General features: G+C 41.1%; 1 protein-coding gene across 7 annotated transcripts in view; it reads right to left on the minus strand.

The window, feature by feature from the left end:
• DNMBP (dynamin binding protein) overlaps positions 1 to 23,071 on the minus strand; it is a 126,333-nt gene that overhangs the window by 64,508 nt on the left and 38,754 nt on the right. For 6 of the 7 annotated variants that reach the window (XM_027112296.1, XM_027112292.1, XM_027112293.1 and 3 more), the window contains exons 2-4: positions 11,968 to 12,122; positions 10,335 to 10,457; positions 742 to 2,745 (exon numbers count right to left, since the gene is read on the minus strand). In XM_027112296.1, the coding sequence (XP_026968097.1) occupies positions 742 to 2,745; positions 10,335 to 10,457; positions 11,968 to 12,112 (2,272 nt within the window). In that variant the 5' untranslated portion in view covers positions 12,113 to 12,122. Of the gene's footprint in view, positions 1 to 741; positions 2,746 to 10,334; positions 10,458 to 11,967; positions 12,123 to 12,713; positions 12,997 to 23,071 lie in introns of those variants that run through there. The other variant, XM_027112291.1, reaches the window with a different exon arrangement.

The raw sequence follows: 23,071 nt of genomic DNA on the forward strand, positions 1-23,071 counted from the left end.
TCTAGACCAGTTGCTATTATCTCACTCTTTTCTTCTTCCTACTTTATAAATTATTTCTCTTGATAGGCTGGTGAATACAAATGAAGTCTCCAGAGCCTGGTCACCCCCAAGTTAAGAGACAGCATTTCAATTTTTGAATGTGCAAGGTGGGAAACAGTAAACCATAGTAGTTAAAGACATGGGCTCGATTCCCGGTTCCCTTAGCAAGCTACTTAATCTCTGCAAGTCTTGGTTTCCTCATCTATAAAGTAGCCAAATGAATTAACCCAGTACCTTCAAGGTAGCTGTGAAGATTCTTTGTGACAAATGCTTATTAATACATTAATAAATGTTTGTTATTATTATTGAAACTTAGTCCCTGGACCACAAAGATACAACATACTGTTTTCTCATGAGTCTTAGCCTGGAAGTCTTCAGTCCTGAGCAGAGTCTGGTTAAAGAAAGTTATATCTGGGGACTTCCATCTGCACAACTGCTATGGATGTCACAGAGGTATAGGAGGTATAAATGTCACTGAGGTCTGAGCTTTTTTACCTGAGCAGCAATTGGAGTTAGGAGGCTATAGTGGTCATAGGATACATTCAGACAGAGCCAGACAGAGTGAGAAATTAGGTAATAAAAAGCAAACCATTCCTTAATTGTCCATCATAGATGGTAACACATCGCTAAAAGCCTGGGTAGGCTGTTACTTGGACTTGTGGGTGTCAAGAAACAAGTATATACTATCTCCTCATCACTTACCTCTAAGTTGCTGGAGTTCCATGTCCAAACTCTCAATGTTACTCTCGTAGAACTCAAGATTCTCAGGGGTCTCTGCCCTTAGTGATTCCTCTTGCTTCTCCTCCAGCGGTAAGTTCAGCTCTTCTTGAGCCCTGCAGCACACATCCAAGTCCTGTTCCATCTCCTGAATCCTCACCAAGACTAAGGGACACTGGGAAGTCTGGTCCAAAGTTTTCTCCATGTTCTCAGGGCCCTCCTTTTCTAGGCTCTCCCAGCCAGGACGGTTACAGGTTAGGAGCTTGGGGGGTACTGCATTCGTTCTTTGCTGGGCCGAGGGAGGCAGGGGAGCGGGGCGAGAAGGTCGCATTGCCAAGGGTGGTTCCGGTCTCAGGCTCTGGTCCACTGGCAAATGGGGAGGAGTGGATGCTGGAGTACAGGGACGGGGTGGCGGTGGCCTTAGAGCCTTTCTCCTCTCAGGCAGCTCCTGCTGGATGATCAGCTTCGAGGAACCTCGGAAAATATCCTTTTCGGAGTTAAAGTCCATGATTGAAAAGTGGCGCAAAATTTTATCTGGTTCTGTGCCGGGCCCTGACAAGCTCTTCTCAAACTCTATCAGTTGTTGTGTCAACTTAGAATCCAGGTCCGTGTTGCCGTCTCCCTGTGAAAGTGCCACTGCTTCCACAGCAGGTGTCTCGTCTTGCAGACCAGGCTTCATCTCTGATTTCTCTGATGCAGAGCAAAAGCTGGAAGCATTTTCTTTGGGTGTGAGGTGCTTTTTCACACACCTCGCCATGCCCTGGAGCTGAGGGCTCAACTGGCTGGGTCTGACTGCCCTGGAGGCTAAACGGGAAAAGGTGCTATGAAGAGGTGTCACTGGCTTCTGAAGGGTTTTCGGCTGGGAGTATGTTCTTCTGGGAGGTAGGCTGGAGTAGTCTCTAGTCCTTGCTTCTAGAGGAAGAGGGTCAGAGTACTGGTGGGGGCGGGGGTTGCTTCCTCCTCCTATAGAATAATACTGGTTTTTCTGCAATTCGGGATGAAAAGGTACTGGAGTTTGGGACGTAACACCATTTACCACCTCTGAAGGATCCTTTGTGGAAGAGTATTTGGTAAGAAGCTGTTCGTGCCCTGAACCTGTGCTTCTTGGGGGCCCTTCTGAGCTGCCCACGTCCCAGTGAGAGTTTTTGTCTTCTTCATACTCAGAAGTCAGATGCTCCAGTGGGGAAGTGGATGTTTCAGAAATAACTGAGTTGGACTTCTCTGCTTTATACTCATGAGATTCATGTCTTTTTCCTTCCACTTCTAAGAAGTCCTCTGAACAATCCAAAGATGTGTCAGGGATGTTGGTGAGGCTGCTTTCCTGTGGCAGATCCACGGTTTCCTCCACCCTTGGTTGAGGACATAACTTTACAAAGCGGTAAGGAAAGATGCCTGTCCTGCCCTTCAGTGATCCTTCTAGCCAGCCATCTTCCAGGGTCCCCAGGATTCGGATTTTATCGCCTACTTCGAAATCCAGCTCATTTGGCTCCAGGGCTTGGAATCTGTAGAGGGCAATCCCGTAGGTGCCTGGCTGCTCGCCTTCCTCTTCTGGCTGTCTCTCTTCTCCTGTGTTGGTATCTACTTCACCGTTAGTAATGCAGTCATCGCAATTTCCAGAACTTACTGACTCATCCACAGTCCTCAGGGGCCCCAAAAGCTCTACAAAACCTTCCGGAAAAATGCCTCTTCGACCCTCTAACTCCCCTTCAAACCAGCCTGGTTCAGGAACTCCAATAATGGTAATCACATCCCCTTCTCTGAAGTCCAGCTCCTCATCCAGCTGCGCAGAGAGCCCCATCAGTGCCCGGGCCTGTCCCATTGAATACTCGGGAATCTGGAGAAGGGCACTCTGTGAGTGCCACTGCCGACTCTGTGAGGAGAGGCAGAGCTCCCTAACACATGAGGATGGGAAGAAGCCTCGGGCACCCCAGCAGCTCCGGCCCTGCAGCCAGCCGGCAGTGGGAGTGCCATCGAGAACCACTAGGTCACCTGAAGAAAGAGAAGAGAAGCAAAGATAATGACCTCGGTTATCACCTCAGCAGGATACTGGTATAACTAATAGTGCAACTCATCATCTTAAATAGCTACCAAATTCAAGGGAATATAAACCTAGAGTTTTAAGTGCATGGACACTTTTTGACAATTTAGTGACAATATAGTGAACATTCCTGTAAACCCATGGTTTTCAAAATGTGGTCTGCTGAACCCTGGGGGTGGATCCCTAAGATCCTTTCAGAGGGTCTGTGAGGTCAAAACTATCATATTTTCTTCATACACTTCATATACTTCAGTCAAAACAATGTAACGTGGCAAACTGAATATAGATTCAAGAATCTAGATTTCTTCTATTAAACCAAGTATTAAAGACATCTGCAAAAAATGCAAACCAATGTTACTCTTCTCACTAAATTTTTTTTGTTTAGGAAACTAGTTATTTTTCATAAACTGTTATTTATGTTATTAATGCTAATATGAGTTTTTAAAAATAAATTGATAATTTAAAAAATTTCTCAGCTTTAACAGCTAATATGGTAAATATCAATAGACTCACACAAGCAAGTGCTCTTTAGGGTCTCAAAAACTTCTAAGAATGTAAAGGCATCCTAAGATCAAAAAGTTAGAGAAATGCTACTACCAGCAATAGTCTGTACCACTGGATTCATTTATAAATGATGAAGAATATAGTCATGGCCACTACAGTCCTTTGAATAGATGGATCTAATTTCTCACACTAAATTATATTCAATATCAAAAATCGAACAAAGAAAGAATCTTCAGGAATGGGTTGGAAGTGTAGGGTGTGGACAACAAACTGTTCATTTATTTTCTCCAGAGCCCTTCTTTTTTTTTTTTTAAACACCTTTATTGGAGTATAATTGCTTTACAATGGTGTGTTAGTTTCTGCTTTATAACAAAGTGAATTAGTTATACATACACATATATCCCCATATCTCTTCCCTCTTGCCTCTCCCTCCCTCCCACCCTCCCTATCCCACCCCTCTAGGTGGTCACAAAGCACCGAGCTGATCTCCCTGTGCTATGTGGCTGCTTCCCACTAGCTCAGTTTTACATTTGGTAGTGTATATATGTCCATGCCACTCTCTCACTTGCTTAGAGCCCTTCTTGAACTATCCTTATCCTGAAAATGCATCATAATGAAATCTTAGAAGAATGTTCTAGTAATCAGCAGTTTGTTTTTGAAAATAACCAGTAGCTCCAATATTGTTGTTTCAGGCTATCTTCACAAAATATAAGCTAAACAGTTAGCATCTGCCTTATTACTGAAGAAGGTGAGGAAAGGATTTGTCCCAGTTAAAAAATTACCCTATAGTTTTGCAGCAAATTGTTTTGCAGCAAACTTTTAATTACCTGATTATGAACTATTCATTTTGTAGATCATCAGTTTTAACTTTTTTAACTAGCTCCACGCTTCTAACTTCCTTTTGTCCTCTAATTTCTTCTCTCAAAATATTTATTCCATTCGTCACTTACTCTTTGCTACCTTATCCAACTCCCATCATATCTCACTCTTTTAAACCTCGCCCCAGACACTGTCTCTTCCAGTCTACCAAATGATTCATGCCAAACTAAGATTACAAATGTACCCATTTTATCATATCCCTCCCCTGCTCAAACGTTTACCATGAGGCATGAAGGCTTCTTCCTACCGCCTAAGGCTTCTCTAATTATCCTATTCTTACTACGGGAAATATATTTAAAAAAATAAGTTTGCTGTGGACACTCTCCAAAGAAGTTTAGTTAACTAAGCTACCAAAAGGCTACTCTTATGTTTTCACCTCAGTGCAAACTGGTATTCACATCCAGTCACAACCTCCCCTTGCCCCATCCCCAGCTATCCAATATTATCTCACCTCTGAGACCCTATTCCACACAAGGGGACTTTTCATTGTCTCCTACAGAAGCCTCTCCTCTCCATCTGAAACCTTAGCATGCTTCCCTGAGAAACCTTAGAAGCCTACACACATCTTGGCCATCTGTAGCCTACTAAAGAAATTATCACTTATATCAACAATTTTGACACTTGTATTTTTATATACTACACAGCTTCTAATGTAAGATTTTGCATTTACTGGTAGGCACCCAATACATTTTCACTGATTTCATGCTGTTTTGCTTAGATGTCCCTGAAAATAGGGTCTTGGTCCTGTATTTCTATTTTCCTTTAATTCCTGATTCAATATCCATTGGTCAGAGCTTGGGGTCCTGAGAATTACAAGTGACTTTTTCCCCCACTAGTTCTAAGGCCATTCCATCAGGACCACAGAGGGAATTCACTGGAGACATGGCTACTGTTCAGACACAGTAGGTCTTTTGGTGATTAAGAATAAAAGCGTGGGTTTCCCTGGTGGCACAGTGGTTAAGAATCTGCCTGCCAGTGCAGGAGACGCGGGTTTGAGCCCTGGTCCAGGAAGATCCCACATGCCGCAGAGCAACTAAGTCCATGTGCCACAACTACTGAGCCTACGCTCTAAAGCCCACGTGACACAACTACTGAGCCCGCGTGACACAACTACTGAAGCCCACGCGCCTAGAGCCCATGCTCCGCAAGAAGAGAAGCCACCGCAATGAGAAGCCCGCATACCACAACAAAGAGTAGCCCCCACTCGCCAAAACTAGAGGAAGCCAGCGTGCAGCAACGAAGACCCAACACAGCCAAAAAAAAAAAAAAAAAAAGAATAAAAGCGTGCCAAAACTCCCACTCTCCTGGCTTTGAAATGAACTGGCTTTCTTTCCTTCCTTCCTTCCCTTCTCCCTCCCTCCCTTCCTTCCTTTCGGCTGTATTGGGTCTTTGTTGCTGCGTGCGGGCTTTCTCTAGTTGTGGCGAGCAGGGGCTACTCTTCATTGCGGTGTGTGGGCTTCTCATTGCAGTGGCTTCTCTCGTTGTGGAGCACGGGCTCTAGGCATGCAGGCTCGGTAGCTGTGGCTCGCGGGCTCCAGAGTGCAGGCTCAGCAGTTGTGGCGCACGGGCTTAGTTGCTCCACAGCATGTGGGATCTTCCCAGACCAGAGATCGAACCCTTGTCCCCTGCATTGGCAGGCGGGGTCTTAACCACTGTGCCACCAGGGAGGTCCCTGAACTGGCTTTTTGCTTGTTTGTTTGTTTTGTTTTGGTTTTGGTTTTTTTTTGCGGTACGTGGGCCTCTTACTGCCGTGGCCTCTCCCGTTGCGGAGCACAGGCTCCGGATGCGCAGGCTCAGCGGCCATGGCCCATTGGCCCAGCCACTCCGTGGCATGTGGGATCTTCCCGGACCGGGGCACGAACCCGCGTCCCCTGCATCGGCAGGTGGACTGCCAACCACTGCGCCACCAGGGAAGCCCTGAACTGGCTTTTTTAAACCTGCAGAATTAGAATATTTTCTTGTTTTACCAAATCTTCATGAAACCCTTATAATAGGGTTTGTTTTCCTATTTTCAGTTGTTTTTTTCAGACTGTTTTTTCCCTTTCCTTCTTTCTTTTTTTTTTCTTTTGGCCATGCGGCACGACTTAGTTCCCTGACCAGGAATCAAACCCATGTCCCCTGCACTGGAAGCTCAGAGTCTTAACCACTGGACTGCCAGGGAAGTCCGAAAACAATTTTGTTTGTTTTTATTTTGGCCATGCCATGCGGCTTGCAGGATCTCAGTTCCTCAACCAGGGATCGAACCCGATCCATGGCAATGAAAGGCTGGAATCCTAACCACTAGGCCACCAGGGAACTCCCTGGGTGACTGTTTTGATAAGCTTTGTTACCTGGCAGATTGTCATTCTGTTGATTATTTCTATATAATAAAGGTTTTGTTTGTTTGTTTTAAGTCACAATTTAGGCCCTGAAAAGCACTTTAGAGATAATTTTGGTGAACACTTTTATTTTACAGCCCTGTTACTGAGTTTTTTGCATTCCTATGCCTTAGGAATAGAGGCTGCTTAGTGATCATTTCTAAACTTCAAAAACAACAATATGAGGAACTCCTGGAATAGAGTGAACAAAAAAATAGGAAGTGGGGTGACTCTTAGGGTCAGCCTGAGCCTTTTGCTTATCCACGATTAATCCCAGCCACCACACTGCTTGTTTCTTCTGGTTAGATTTTTTTATTCAAACAACAAATGCATTAAGAATAAGATGATAAGAAAGAATGAACGTCCTAGAATCTGAATATAAGTAGTTTGACCCTGCAGGATAAAGTCCCTCACTGAAATCTACTGCCCAGGGACTCTGTACTCTATGCAGACCTACCACTCTTTACCTGGGTTTCCACACGAGCCATATCAGAACCTAAATCCTGATATCTCACACACATGGCACCACAGACTTATGACACAAGTGCTTTAACTGATAATTATCATTTATCTATTTATTTGTAAATAAGTTTATCAATTTTCATTGGTCTTTTCTGGGGGTTGAGAGGTGGCCTAGAAGCATGAGCTTATAGGCAAGGGATAAGCATTCTGTGTTGTGTCAGGCAATTAAATATTTCATCGCTCTCACTAATTTTTTTTCTCTCCTCTTTCTCTGTCTTTTCCTTGCTGTTTTGTTTTTGTCTTTTGTTTTTCCTCTCTTTTTTCCCCTCTTTATTTTCTAGGACAGCACCTACATTGATCTAAGAGACAAACTTGTTTCTGAATTTAAATATAACTCAAAATACAGGGAACAGACCAAAACAAATAGAAAGCTTCGGGAAAAGGAGAAAGGGTGACACCTGCTGGAAGAACTACTGGTGGTCTGGATTCGAAATAGAATCTCCCAGGGAAAATGTACATACACACAAAACTTCACATAATCATCAGAAAATAAGGTCCCCCGAAGCACATCCATGAACCCCAAGAATCCTAGGTTGAGAATAATAAAATAGCTAATCTTTATTGAGTGCTTACCCTCTGCCAGATGCGTTACATGTATAACCTCATTTAATCCTCACAACTACCCTGATGTAGGTATTATTATTTGTAGACAAGGAAACTGAGGCCAAAAGAACTTAAGTAATTAGTACAGAATCACAGTTATTGAGTTGTGAAGTTGGATTTAAATCTAGGGCCATCAGAATTCTTATCCCCTAAACTATACTGCCTGCCCTAAATACATATATATTTTTAATAATATAATTTTATAGTTAAAATATATAATTTTTTCTCTTATAACTCTCGATACTTCTGAAAGGTAAGTAAATAACAACTAAAGGCAGCATGGTAAAACAAAACAGATCTCAAACATTATCCCACATGCTCTTAAAGGTTTCCAAATCCCTCCTGACATATATTAAATCACAGAAGAGGAGAAGCTTCACTGCTACACTGAAGGACCAAAGGAAAGGCAAAGAAACAACAGGGAACTGGATTAATAGTACTAGAGGACAGGGATAAAGGAATGTATATACTCATGAGCGGAGACGCTGATCTAATGGAAAAAGCAGAAGGGCCATTTTCAGTCTAAGAAGTAGAAGGGCCATTCCAAGCAGTAGACTTAGATTCAGTCATAAACTATATATAGTATAAAACAATATTTTCATTTTTTTTAGTGATTTTGTTTCTAACTAGTAAAATATCTGTTATATATATAGAAAACAAGAGGAATTAAAATCATTTCTGTGTCTCAAGCTAAACTTCCCAGAAATAGACAAATTGTATAGATACACCTACTATCCCCATCCTCAAAGGCTATTATTATGTTCAAATCGGAAGACATACAGAGCTAAAATACGTGAACAGCATAGAAGGAAAGAAAGCTGAATAGTCAATGTGTTTACTGGCAGCACAATATCACAGAAGATAAAACCACTAATAATTAGTACATCTCTTTCTATTCTCTCTTTTCCTACGTATCCCCCCTGCCCTGCATCCTCTCCTTTTGAGCTCTGCTTATGTTTTTCAGCTCCACAGCCTTAACTTGTTAAAAGATAGTCAAGATAAGATCTACAGACTCCAGGACCCAGCCTGACCTTGAGTCAGTCTTGGTAGAGGTGACTTGTGGCTAAAAGGTCCACACCAGGGTTTTCCTGAGAATCTCAGGTGGCTCTGGGATTCCTGAGGTGGATTTTAACTTCAAATCAAGTTCAGAACACATCAGTCCAGTCTTCCCAGGAGAGGCATTCAGCAGAAAATCTGTTTAGTACCTAAGACTTGACTATGCAAGATATATTATGAAGCAAAAAAACTAATTCCAGAAGCTACTTCCTCAAATTCCTCAAATGTTGTAGACATACTGTATATTCCCACATAGTACATTGTTATACACAGTATTTGCTCCAGGAACCAGGTGTAGGAAAAAACAATGCCAGGCCACCCACATCCTCTGCACAGCTCTGGTGGAAGCCACTGTGCCTTGGCTTCCACCAGACCCTCTGATTGGTCTGACGTGGACTCAGCCCCCCTATGGGAGCTGTGAGTAGGGACAGATGAGGCTCCCTCCTATAACATCTTCATCTATTTCTGTCTGTCTTCCCAACGTGGATTAGCAAAAAAGCACACAGAACAGAGGTAGAGGCTTAGTGTAAAGTGAAGGCAAGAAACTCTGAAAGCTGATTTTGAGGATTAAGGTCAAAGCCCAATATTCCTTTCTTCTCACTGACTAAGGGTTAGGGACTTTGCTAGGTCTCTCTCCCCACCTCTGCACTCTCTCTCCCATATGTGTACACAGTTTAAGAAATTAAGCCTATCCCTTTAGTGCCATACTCAAAAGAGTAAGTAACAACAGTACTAACATACCTAATAAATTATACAATTTTGATGACTGTTGTGAGTCATCATAAAATTGCACTGATCATAAGCTTCAGTTTGTGGAACACTACTGGCTTCTGTGCTTATGCAGAAATGTATGGACTTAAGTACATGTGCCGAAACTGTTTAGTCACTCTTTAGACGTTCATATGTCTATCAGAGTGTAAGAAGTGAGAAATACTTGGAATATCACTGAGACATGGCTATGACCATCCGTTTTAAACCACTTCCCTTTAAACTGGTTCTGATGAGAACTTTAATAACATTACCTAATAGTTGAATAGCAATGGGGCTGTTTTGCTTCTCTCTCTTAATTTGCATACTGTAATTCCTGCTCTACTATTATGCATTAATAAATAGTATGTTGTTAGCAAAGTCATATCAATTTTTACGGGAAAAAAAGATAACTGTAGTCTGAAGTGTAGCTACAACCTGGGGCAGTAGAAAGAGAATACTGGACTTACAAATAATCAGGTGATGTAACTTCACATTCTGAGGCCAAAACTTCTCAACTGCAGGTAACATTCTTTGAATCTCATTCGCATTATTATTATCATTTTTTTTTATGGTAAGTGGAGGAAGTCATTTTCATTATTTTTTAAATGCAGTTAATAATACCCACTTTGCTACCTGCCAGGTCTGTGCTGAGAATGAAATGAGAATGTATTTGTGAGAAAAAATGCTGTGGAAATTATGAAATGCTTCTCAAATATAAGGCATTATTATTGTCAGCACTATCTTGGTATTATTGAAGACTCTCTAGAGGTCAGTCACATAAAAATTCAAGAAAAAAAGATCTAGTTGTCAAAATGGACTGACTCCACCAATCTTATTTTAAACAGTCTACTCTTGGATGATCAACTTACCTCGATGGAGGGAAAGGCTGTTCAATTCTAGGGATGTAAATTCACAGATACAGACAAACAATCTCTCGCCCTCTTTTAGACTGGGAATGGTAACAACTTCCACAAAACTGCTGGGGAACTGTCCTGTAAATAAAAGTAAACATTTCCAATATTAAAATTCCTTTTTTCTGTCTGTGTACCAGGACAAAAACCTTTTTTGTGAGCCCATTTATAAACCCTGAATTGAAAACTCACTGAGTACTCATCAGTGGAGAATATAGTGTAGAAAACATGCAGTGCACAAAATCAGGTGCATGCAGAACACAGAGAGTGCAATTCAATTCAATGAGCATTTACTGGGTGTCACTCTGTCAAAGGCACACTGCAGAGGGGAAAATGAGTAAGACAGTCTTGGCCCTGAAAAATCTTAAAATTTGATTCAGACATAAAATCTAATTCAGACATAAACAATAATTCAGTTTGAAATCCAGTGTCACATCCTAGGTACACAAATTGCTATGGAAGTTCAGAGAAGGTAGGAAATGGGTCAGGAAGAAAATGAAAAATTTTATGAAAAAGACTACAGTTGAATCTGAAGATTGGCAGGGTTTTAACAAGTAATAATAGACAAACAGGGCCTGTCAGTTGGAACGCATCGTAAAGTTTAGTTGATTCCACCTTCTAACTATCTCTTGCATATGTCCACTTATCTCCAGATTCACCACCTCGGTCCAAGCCATCAGCACCTCTCACCTGGATTACTGCAACCACTTCCCATCCCACCTCCCTGCCTTTGGCTTTGCCCTTTCCTATCATTCTTCAATCTGCAGCATCGAGCTTTCTAAAAGACAAATCTGATTGTGCTTAAAGCACGTTTACAGTATCCTGTTTCCACAACTCCTTTCCATGGCATGTGCTGTCCTCCATGATCTAGCTTCTGCTCATCTCCCCATGCCATCTGCCCCCACTCAACCATTCACACTCCATATGCCAGAATGAACTTTCTCAGTCCTTCCATGTTCTTTCTCTCTCATTCCAGGGCCTCTGAATAAGCAATTCTCTCTGCCTATCCTCTGCCTTGCTAACTCCTACTCACCATTTTTATCTCAGCTGAGATGTCACTTCTACTGGGAAATAATCTATCATCTCCCAAATGTGGCTTAAGTAACAATAAGAGTCTGTTCTAAGGACTGTATGATATACTCCAGCCCAGACTTCCATAAATATATATAAGTTAAAGATTGGATTTAACATAGATGCATAGTGTGGGGGAAAAACTTCCAGCCTTCCCTTGGCAAATTCATAAAAGAAACTGGTGCTAACATGTTTTCAAGAATAGAAAAAAGGAAACCAGGTGCATGGAAAGTGGGAGTTAAGTGCATCTAGGGTAGAGGGCAGATTTAATAAATTTAGGACACCCACGAATCTAGGAGGGCACCTAACCATGTCAACCTTTTAAAGGAACCAGTAAGGAGAGATGCAGTGATAACAGACATTCTCTCCTTGCTGGCAGAAACCACAGTAAACACACACAGAAAACACAAAAGGATCTGAAGTGTATTTATTGGGCTTCCCCTTAAACCTTTATTTTTAATATGGAAAGACGGGAGGGTCTGTGGTCTATTTTGTACGTGAGGAATTATGAACCTCTTACCTGTCACATCCTCTTTCTTTCCTAGAAGCCAAAATTCATCCACCACTGCCAACACCTCAATAACATCTCCCACAAAGAGCGGCAGTTCTTCTGATACGCTAGGGCAGAAGTCAAAGATGGCTCGAACCACTGAGCCAGCCTCCATCTTTCATAACCTGGAAAGAAAGGTCAAAAGAAATGGGGAAGCATAAGTATTTAAGACACTGTAATATAGATTGGTATCTTGAGAATTATCATTAAGATATAAAGTATCTTATTAATAATAAATTATTACTAAGATATAAAGTATATATAAGACTACTTATAATGAAGTCAAAGCTAAGCAAATAAGAAGTTTGTACTTTCAAAATACTGTCTCATTTCTTTAAAAACAATAATTTCCTCATATGCTTTCATTTAATTCTCCAAGTCATTCTGGAATTGAAAAAAAAAAAAGTGACTTATAGCTATGTGGAACAGAAAACATGCAACTTGGAAAGGCAGACTTTCCAATATGCTTGAAGAAGGCAATATGGGAATTAACATTTTTAAGGTACCAGGCAAGAGGGTGCTCTTAAAATATGGTATTTAAAAAGTAGGGATTTTAAATATGGCATTTCATCTATTCCCTATAACTATCTTTTTTGCTTATCTTTTTCCCTTTGTATTTCCACATGTATTTTATTTTTTCTTCAAGTTTTATTGCGATATAATTGGCATACAGCTCTGCATAAGTTTAAGGTACAAAGCATAATGATTTGACTTACATACAACATGAAGTGATGATCACAGTAAGTGTAGTGAATGTCCATCACCCCATACAGATACAAAATGAAAGAAAAAGAAAAAAATGTATTTTTCCTTATGAGGATGGCTCTTAGGATTTACTCTCTTAACAACTTTCATACATAACATATAGCTGTGTTAATTATATTGATCGTGCTGTACATGACATCTCTAGTACTTACTTACCTTATAACTGGGAGTTTATACCTTTTGACTGTCTTTGACCAATTCCCGCCCCTCCGCCCGCCCAGCCTCTGGTCCCCACAAATCTGATCTTTTTTTCCATGAGTTTGTTTGTTTATTTTTGAAGTATAGTTGACCTACAACACTGTCAGTTCCTGTTACACAACTTAGCGATTCAATATTTCTATGCATTTCAAAATGATCACCACGATAAGTCTAGTCATATGTCACCATACAAAGATATTAGTTATTAACTATATTCCCCACACTATACCATGACTCATTTATTTTACAACTGGAGGTTACTTCTTAAACTCTCTCACCTATTTCTTTCCTCCCCTCACCCCCCTCCCTTCTGGCAACCACCTGTTTGTTCTTTGTATCTACGACTTTTTTTGTTTTATGTTTGTTCATTTGTTTTTTAGATTCCACATATAAGTGAAATCATACAGTATTTGTCTTTCTCTGACTTATTCATTTAGCAGAACACCCTCTAGGTCCATCCATGTTATTGAAAATGACAAGATTCCATTCTTTTTTTATGAATAATATTTCATTGGTATGGAATATTCCATTCCATCTTCTTCATCCATTCATCTGTTAACGGGCACTAAGCTTGCTTCCATAGCTTTTTTTTTTTTTTTTTTTTTTTTGCTTCCATAGCTTTTGTAAATAATGCTGCAATGAACACAGGCATACATATATCTTTCTGAATTAGCTTTCTTCAGATAAATACCCAGGAGTGGAATTGCTGGATCATACGGTAGTCCTATTTTCAATTTTTTGAGGAAACGCCATACTGTTTTCCATAGTGTTTGTACCCATTTACATTCCCACCAACACTGCATAAGGTTTCCCTTTTCTCCACATCCTCGCCCACACTTGTTATTTATTATCTTTAACAGCCAATCTGACAGGTGTGAGATGACATCTCATTGTAGTTTTTCTTTGCATTTCCTTCATGTGCCTGTTGGCCACCTGTATGCCTTCTCTGGAAAAATGTCTAGATCCTCTGCCTGTTTTTTAATTGGGTTGCTTGTTTTTTTGATGTTGAGTTGGATGTATCATTTGCAAATATCTTCTCCCATTCAGTACGTGACGTTTTCGTTTTGCTGATAGTTTCCTTTGCTGTACAAAAGCTTTTTTTTAATATAAATTTATTTTATTTTTGGCTGCCTTGGGTCTTCGTTGCTGCACGCAGGCTTTCTCTAGTTGCGGCGAGTGGAGGCTGCTCTTTGCTGCAGTGCACGGGCTTCTCATTGCGGTGGCTTCTCATTGCGGTGGCTTCTCTTGTTGCAGAGCATGGGCTCTAGGCGTGAGGGCTTCAGTAGCTGTGGCACACAGGCTCAGTAGTTGTGGCTCGTGGGCTCTAGAGCGCAGGCTCAGTCGTTGTGGCGCACAGGCTTAGTTGCTCCACGGCATGTAGGATCCTCCTGGACCAGGGCTCGAACCCGTGTCCCCTGCATTGGCAGATGGACTCTCAACCATTGGGGGAAGTGACTGAGAGCTTTTTAATTTGGTGTAGTCCCTCCCCACAGCTATCTTAAAGATGAGGGTACTGAGGCTCAGCAAGTTAGAAAATTTGTTCAAGATCACAGAGCATACAGCAGCAGGGCCAGGATTCAGACTGAGTGCATTCCGGCCTCTACCTACTGAGACTGTGCCTGTAAAAAAACCGATTTGACCTGAAGAACAGCAGCAGGACCATACCTCAGTGGCCCAGATTTAAAATGCATTGAAAAAGACAAATCCATAAGAAGAACAAGAAAGGGCTATGTAGATGGCGCCTCCAGACAAGCTTTAGTACACTATACCAGATCAAGAATGTGTTTTCGGTTCAAGGACGCCTACGGCCCAAACTTGCATACTATCTTATGGTGTCTGTGCTGTAATAAGACAATGCGTCTGTTACTTTGTGTCAAGGGAGCAAGGACATGTTAAGCAATAGAAAGGGAGGCAATAAATAGAGGGCATATGCCATCAGCCATGATTACCTTCAGCCATGATTACCTTACACTTCTCCAAGGTCTTTTGCAAGGAGTGCCAGAAGATCTCCAGAGTGTCCAGGCCCCAAGCCTATTTTTCTTTATTTGCCTCAAGTATCATTTGGTGTTGGCAGAGATGAGGATTCTAACTTTCATCTCACATATAACAATAAACAACATCAAAAAGCACTAAGTGGCCTTCCCTGGTGGCGCAGTGCTTGAGAGTCCGCCTGCCAATGCAGGGGACGCGGGTTCGTGCCCTGGTCCGGGAAGATCCCACATGCCGCGGAGCGGCTGTGCCCGTGAGCCATGGCTGCTGAGCCTGTGCGTCTGGAGTCTGTGCTCCACAACGGGAGAGGCCACAACAGTGAGAGGCCTGTGTACCGCAAAAAAAAAAAAAAAAAAAAAAGCACTAAGTGCCTAATTACAAAAAAGGATAGTTATAGCTCTAAGTTTACAGTCTACTAATGATGTGGACAAACATTTAGGCACATAAGAAACTGTTCAGTCCGTTAATGTGAAGGGCCTATAAGATTTTAATGGCACATGCAACACACATATTACATATTTAATTTGAACTGTTGAGTAAAAAGAGCTTATCTTTGAGTTACTGAAACTTTTTTTCCTATAATGAGATGACTTGGGTACACAATGGAGAAGAGAAGTAGCTAGTACCATTCCCCACATCCTCTCCCACCACATATTTTCTTTAAGTATTAAAAATATATAGAATTAAAATCACACACTGAGGAGGCAGCATAATGTGAATGCAAAGTACGAGGCTCCTTGAGTCAGAGAAATCAAGGTTCAAATCCCAGCTCCATTAGTTATTAGCTTTTTCACCTTGGATATATTACTTAAACTCTTTGGGCTTCAGCTTCCTTTTTCAGAAAAATGGAGATAATCATACTTTCATAATAATCATCAAGAGGATGATCATAATGATAAAAATAATTATACTAATGCCTAACATTTATTGAGCACTTACTATGTGCCATGCATTGTACTATGAATTCCCTCATTGAGTTCTCACAACAACCTTATTGTATATAATTGATTCCCATTTTGCTAGTGAGGATACGAGGTCAGAGAGCTTATATAACCTGTCCAGGTCACAAAGTCAGTCAGACATGGAATAGGAACCCAGATCTGCCTGTCTCCAAAGCCTTAACCAGTATGCTAATAGTATGAAAGGACCTAAGCCAGCACCTAGGTGCTCAATAAATGTTAGCAGTTATTACTAAACATCATTCCCATAATCAGCTACAAGATCAAATGTGTGCCACCAATACAGCATCGCCAGAATGTGATATTTCAAGTATATAAACTCTACAGAATTTACCATTTCAACACGTCAAAACGTGGTTAACTTTGACCATGTTTTAAAATAGGCACATTATATACACCCTTGCCTTCTTCAGTAGAAGAAAAGACACTGAACATGAACTTAGTAAGTTCATTATTAAGACCATACCTTACTGTACTCTGCTGTAATACAAAATACCAGTACTATGTAACTTTTAGGTCTTTCTCTTTTAATGTCAGCTTTCCCTTTGCTATCACTTTATTTCCTCTGTCAACTTTTCTACCTCTTTCTAGATTGTTGTTTATAATCTGTTAGGGGGTGGGAGGACCACACACACCCCACCAAAATTATTTAAAGTTTCCAGATAAATAAAAAGTAAACATGTGTCAAATGAGAGGCTAACAAACTCTTCTGCAGTGGTAAAGTACATGTGGTAGTGCTAGAGTCCTTCAACAGTTATTTTTTATGTGCTCTGAGGCCCCTTTCTTACTTTCTGGCTGTCTTCCAGATGTCAAATTTCCACATAAGGGTGGTGCCATAAATAGTTTTTCCCTAAAACAAACAATACTTTTCAAAACCCTTAGCCATCTATAAGTTATTAAAACAATTCCTCAAGGCTGAGCCAGGTAGATATTATTTTCCTTCTACTACTGTATTTTCTCAAATTCCATCTCACTATCAGACTAAATATATACCTCATTATCTAAAGTATCAAGTAAAGAATTAGCATAAGCCCCACAGGATAACTTAGAGACCTACCCTGTTACATGGAGGAGTAACTTTTGTTATTTGAAAGAGTTAAAGCTTCTCCCTGAGAACCTTCCTTCCAGAATATGACTCAGAAGCAGAGGAGGGTCTGGCTCAATAAATACTTTTACTGACTGACCTCCCACCCTATTGGAAGGAGTGTGTAATCACTGAGGAATACACACCCTGGAAGGGTGATGAAATCAGAGCCTGGCTAAACTACATTATTTGTGGGTGAGACCAGAGAGGAGATCTTTATGTCCTCTGTTTTATGTGGAATATCATGAATTTCATCTGTCTTCCCTGTATACACTATAAAAAGCAACAATTATTGTTTTTGTCTGGGCCATTTTAGAAGCCGGGACTGGGAATTCCCTGGCAGTCCAGTGGTTAGGAGTCAGTGCTTTCACTGCCGTGACCCGGGTTCAATCCCTGGTCAGGGAACTAAGATCCTGCAAGCCACACAGTGCAGCCAAAACAAAAAACAAAAAGAAAGAAAAAACAAAACAAAAAACCACCCCAGAACATATGTTTTGAAACTCAATCATAACTAGCTTATATATGAACTGTTCCACCAACTTCAGATGGAAGTAAAAAGAACTACATTGGAAATCAGAAAGCAGATGGGCTTGAGAGAAAGCAGAGGAAATAAATGCCTGTATGGCATAGAGTCTGGGACATCAGAAAGTTTGCTATGAAAACAACACTTCTTCTCTTGCTGGTGAATGCCAGCCCTTCCACCTTTGCAGAGTCACTGCATTTGAGGTGTAAAGATTCTTCATTCTTCAAACACTTACAGGATGTAAAACTCTATGAGGGAGGAGATTTTTGTCTGTTTTGTTCACTGGTCTGGAGTAATGCTCAATGAGTAATTTTTGGTGAGCAAATGATTTATTGAACTTTAGGAAAACACATGGAACTGTTCATATCAAAATCTCTTCTTCCACTTACCTGAAACTAAAGTAACCATCTCTTCTCCACAGTTTTACCTTCCAGCTTCAGTAACAGTGTCATATAAATCTTTCAGATCAAACATTAAAATCTTGCACTTCTTCATCTTCTACAGCCCACAGACAGTAGGCTCAGCTCTCTGGCAAAGAGCTAAACCAGAACCAGAGTTCAGGTCTGTTTGACTCCAATGCCCATGTTCTTTTTACTATAAATGTTACTTCTCTTAAATCTCACTGGTTCTTCCTCCAAAATCTCTAGATTTCCTTTTTCCTCTCCTTAGTCCTCTGATATTGTATTACAAAAATCTTCAAACAGCCAAGTTGAAAGAATTTTACACCCACCTAGAGTCTACCATTAAGAGGTTACTGCAGCCACTTTATCACATACCATCTCTCTCTTTATCCATTTATCAGTCCATGTTATTTTTTGATGCATTTCAAATATATTTTATCTTTGATGCATTTCAAAATAAAGCACAGACATTTCCCCCAGTACTTCAGCATATGTCTTAATTAGAGTTTATTATTTGTTTACAGTTTGTCTGTTTTCTTTTTGGGAAGTACCATTTTCCTCTCTTCTTGGCTAAAGATACAATTCTTTTCTCCCCACTCATCTGTCAGTGAACCTGGTTAATCTTTTAAACTGTCAATCTTTACATATTACACAGTTGCTAAGAATTTACAACGTTTTCCTACTCTCTATAATTCATTCACATATTCAACAAATATTAATCAAGCCAAACAGAGTCAATCAAATTCCCACGCAGGCTAAAAATTTGGCTCTGCTGGGTAGACTAATCATTTGATGACTCTTTAACCCCATATTCTTTAAATATTTATTCTCTAATTCTGTTGGTGACTGACAGGAGCATTTAAACTCTCCTCTATTGTCCTAAGCAACTCAACTCCTATCCCAAGGTATCCACCCTACACAGGACAAAATAAGACCCTGCAGATAACCTGACCACTCTCTTAGAAGGAGATACTCAGGCTTATCTTTCAATGAGGGAGAGATCTAAAGAGCAGAAACTGTTTGGGTTTTTTTGTTTGTTTGTTTATTTTTGCTGTGTTTGGTCTTTATTGCTGCTTGCGGGCTTTCTCTAGTTGCAGCAAGCAGGGGCTACTCTTCATTGCGGTGTGTGGGCTTCTCATTGCAGTGGCTTCTCTTGCTGCAGAGCATGTGCTCTAGGCGCACAGGCTTCAGTAGTTGTGGCTCACGGGCTCTAGAGCGCAGGCTCAGTAGTTGTGGCGCGTGGACTTAGTTGCTCGGCAGCATGTGGGGTCTTCCCGGACCAGGAATCGAATCCGTGTCCCCTGCATTGGCAGGCGGATTCTTTTTTTTTTTTTTTAACACCTTTATTGGAGTATAACTGCTTTACAATGGTGTATTAGTTTCTGCTTTATAACAAAGTGAATCAGCTATACATATACATATATCCCCATATCTCTTCCCCCTTGCCTCTCCCTCCCTCCCACCCTCCCTATCCCACTCCTCTAGGTCGTCACAAAGCACCAAGCTAATCTCCCTGTGCTATGCGGCTGCTTCCCACTAGCTATAGGTTTTACATTTGGTAGTGTATATATGTCCATGCCACTCTCTCACTTTGTCCCAGCTTTCCTTTCCCCCTCCCCGTGTCCTCAAGTCCATTCTCTACGTCTGCGTCTTTATTCCTGTCCTGCCCCTAGGTTCTTCATGACCATTTTTTTTTTTTTTTTAGATTCCACATATATGTGTTAGCATACAGTATTTGTTTTTCTCTCTCTGACTTACTTCACTCTGTATGACAGACTCTAGGTCCAACCACCTCACTACAAATAACTCAATTTCATTTCTTTTTATGGCTGAGTAATATTCCATTGTATATATGTGCCACATCTTCTTTATCCATTCATCTGCTGATGGACAGTTAGGTTGCTTCCACGTCCTGGCTATTGTAAATAGAGCTGCAGTGAACACTGTGGTACATGACTCTTTTTGAATTATGGTGTTCTCAGGGTATATGCCCAGTAGTGGGATTGCTGGGTCGTATGGTAGTTCTATTTTTAGTTTTTTAAGGAACCTCCATACTGTTCTCCATAGTGGCTGTATCAATTTACATTCCCACCATCAGTGCAAGAGGGTTCCGTTTTCTCCACACCCTCTCCAGTATTTATTGTTTCTAGATTTTTTGATGATGGCCATTCTGACCGGTGTGAGATGATATCTCATTGTAGTTTTGATTTGCATTTCTCCAATGATTAATGATGTTGAGCATTCTTTCATGTGTTTGTTAGCAATCTGTATATCTTCTTTGAAGAAATGTCTATTTAGGTCTTTTGCCCATTTCTGGATTGGGCTGTTTGTTTTTTTGATATTGAGCTGCATGAGCTGCTTGTAAGTTTTGGAGATTAATCTTTTGTCAGTTGCTTCATTTGCAAATATTTTCTCCCATTCTGAGGGTTGTCTTTTCGTCTTGTTTATGGTTTCCTTTGCTATGCAAAAACTTTTAAGTTTCATTAGGTCCCATTTGTTTATTTTTGTTTTTATTTCCATTTCTCTAGGAGGTGGGTCAAAAAGGATCTTGCTGTGATTTATGTCATAGAGTGTTCAGCAGGCAGATTCTTAATCACTGCACCACCAGGGAAGTTCCCTGGTTCTTAAATCTGCAGTGATTTTTTTTTTAGTGCCACAAGGATACTTTAACACTTTCTATGGACTGAAGACCTTGGCAGCTACCTCTTAATCCATTTTTGCTCCCCTGATGTACCAAGGAATACTCAAGATGATATAAGCTGTAGTTCCTGCCCCCAAGAAGCTTAGCTTAGTCTCCACCACTTCCCCAAAATATGTTCTGAGGACACTAATCATATTGCACCCAAATACAAGAGCTCTATGGTCATTATAAACCTGGGAAAGGCTATAAGCCATATTTCTCTCTTGGAGGGGCATAAAAAATAAATACTGAGTCAATCCAGGCAAGAATCACTTTTTAATCCAGCTTTCCTAAATTTATCTGGCAAAGCACACTTTTTTCAAGTCAAACTTTAAATTTTTTAAATTGTTTCTCACCCCACTTATTCATAAATAGTCCTTGTGCAGTTCTAGCCAATCGAAATGCTCTCTGCTCCCATAAAGCACTTTCTGTCCAGAACTTGTTCTTTGTTTACATGCTGTTTCTTTTTTCCATGGGGGGGTTCCACTGTCTGTCCACACATTTAAACTCTCCCCACTCTCTACTGCTTCCAGATGATGCCCTTCTCTCTTGCTCAAGCCCACCTCCACCTTTCATGTCTCAGCTCCCTTGCTCTTATTCACCTTGTAGATTTGTGAGACATCAGACTGGACATGTAAAAGTTACAGCCATGAGAGAGAATGTATTAATGAAAACATACTCAGAAATTGGGCTTCCCTGGTGGCGCAGTGGTTGAGAATCTGCCTGCTGGTGCAGGGGACACGGCTTCGAGCCCTGGTCTGGGAGGATCCCACATGCCGCGGAGCAACTGGGCCTGTGAGCCACACTGAGCCTGCGCATCTGGAGCCCGTGCTCCGCAACAAGAGAGCCTGTGATAGTGAGAGGCCCGTGCACTGCGATGAAGAGTGGCCCCCGCTTGCCACAACTAGAGAAAGCCCTCGCAGAGAAACGAAGACCCAACACATCAAAAATAAATAATAAATTAATAAACTCCTACCCCCAACATCTTAAAAAAAATACTCAGAAATAAAAATAACACTTAAAAAAGTATACCATGCAACCCAAGTGTCCATCAAAAGATTAATAGGTAAACAAAATGTGGCATATACATACAATGGAATATTATTCAGCCTTAAAAAGGAAGAGCATTCTGACACATTCCACAACATAGATGAACCTTGAGCATATTATGCTAAGTCACAAAAAGACAAAAACTGTGTGATTTCACTTATATGATGTATCAAGAGTAGTAAAACCCATAGAAACAGAAAGTAGAAAGGTGGTTACCAGGGGATGATGGGGAGGAAAATGGGTACAGTGTTTCAGTTTGTGACAATGGAAAAGTTCTGAAGATGGATGGTGGTGATTGGTTGCACAAAAATGTGAATGTACTTAATGCCACAGAACTGTACACGTAAAAATGGTAAATTCTATGTTATATATATATATATATATTTACCAAAAGAAAAAAGATTTTAAAAATCTATGTCATAAAATGTGAGAGAATGTGAAAGAAGGCCTGGTAAACTTCAATAATTTTTGATAAGAAACATATATGCAAGTCTGGACAGACTTTACTACAAAAATCTCCTGAGATAACAAACTAAACTTTTCCCCTGATAGACACAGATATCAGACCTGGGATAGACTGAGAACACTGACCAATAAGCCAGTGCTGGGTGTCTTCCATTTCCCCTTCCAGGTCTGTCCTCCACCCTTCTGCTCTGCTCTGTGCTCCACAAGGCTAACCCCCAAGAACTGCATCAAGGCGCTCTTCTACCTCTGGCTTCCAGCTGGGTTCAGCCAATGGGTGGCACCAGCAGGAGATCTGAAGGCAGAGGGATGGTGAGGTTGGGTATTTTATTCCCATCTGTCCCTCCCTGCTGGGCTGTGGGCTGGCTATATTGTTCTACTAAAGGCCACAGCCACCATCAGAAAGCCCCCTCAAAACAGCTCTTTCTCTTGGGTTAGGTAACCACCCGGTTTCTTGCCCCTGAGGTCTGGGTGGCTCACCTGCTATCCCTGGGGTACAGTACAATTCTCTGTTATTTTCCCTAAACCTGTCCATTCCAAGTGGGACCTCCTCAAATTATCCAATTTGAGTGTGCCTTCTATATTCTGCTGAGCCCTTGACAGATACATGCCCAAAAGGATTTTCTGAATTTATGAGAACTATGCATAAAAAAAGAGACAGGGCTTCCCTGGTGGCGCAGTGGTTGAGAGTCCACCTGCCGATGCAGGGGACACGGGTTCGTGCCCCGGGAAGATCCCACATGCCGCGGAGCGGCTAGGCCCGTGAGCCATGGCTGCTGAGCCTGCAGGTCCGGAGCCTGTGCTCCGCAACGGGAGAGGCCACAACAGTGAGAGGTCCGCGTACCGCAAAAAAAAAAAAAAAAAAGACAGAAAATATAGGAAACTATATAAAGTTAGTTTCCTAAATCTACCATTCTAAATCTAGGTGAGAGATAAGAGGTAGATATATAAATTTTGAAAGCT

The sequence above is a fragment of the Aethalodelphis obliquidens genome, unplaced genomic scaffold, assembly GCF_003676395.1.
Source record: "Aethalodelphis obliquidens isolate GAN/ISIS:26980383/991018 unplaced genomic scaffold, ASM367639v1 scaffold11, whole genome shotgun sequence".
Lineage (NCBI taxonomy): Eukaryota > Metazoa > Chordata > Mammalia > Artiodactyla > Delphinidae > Aethalodelphis > Aethalodelphis obliquidens.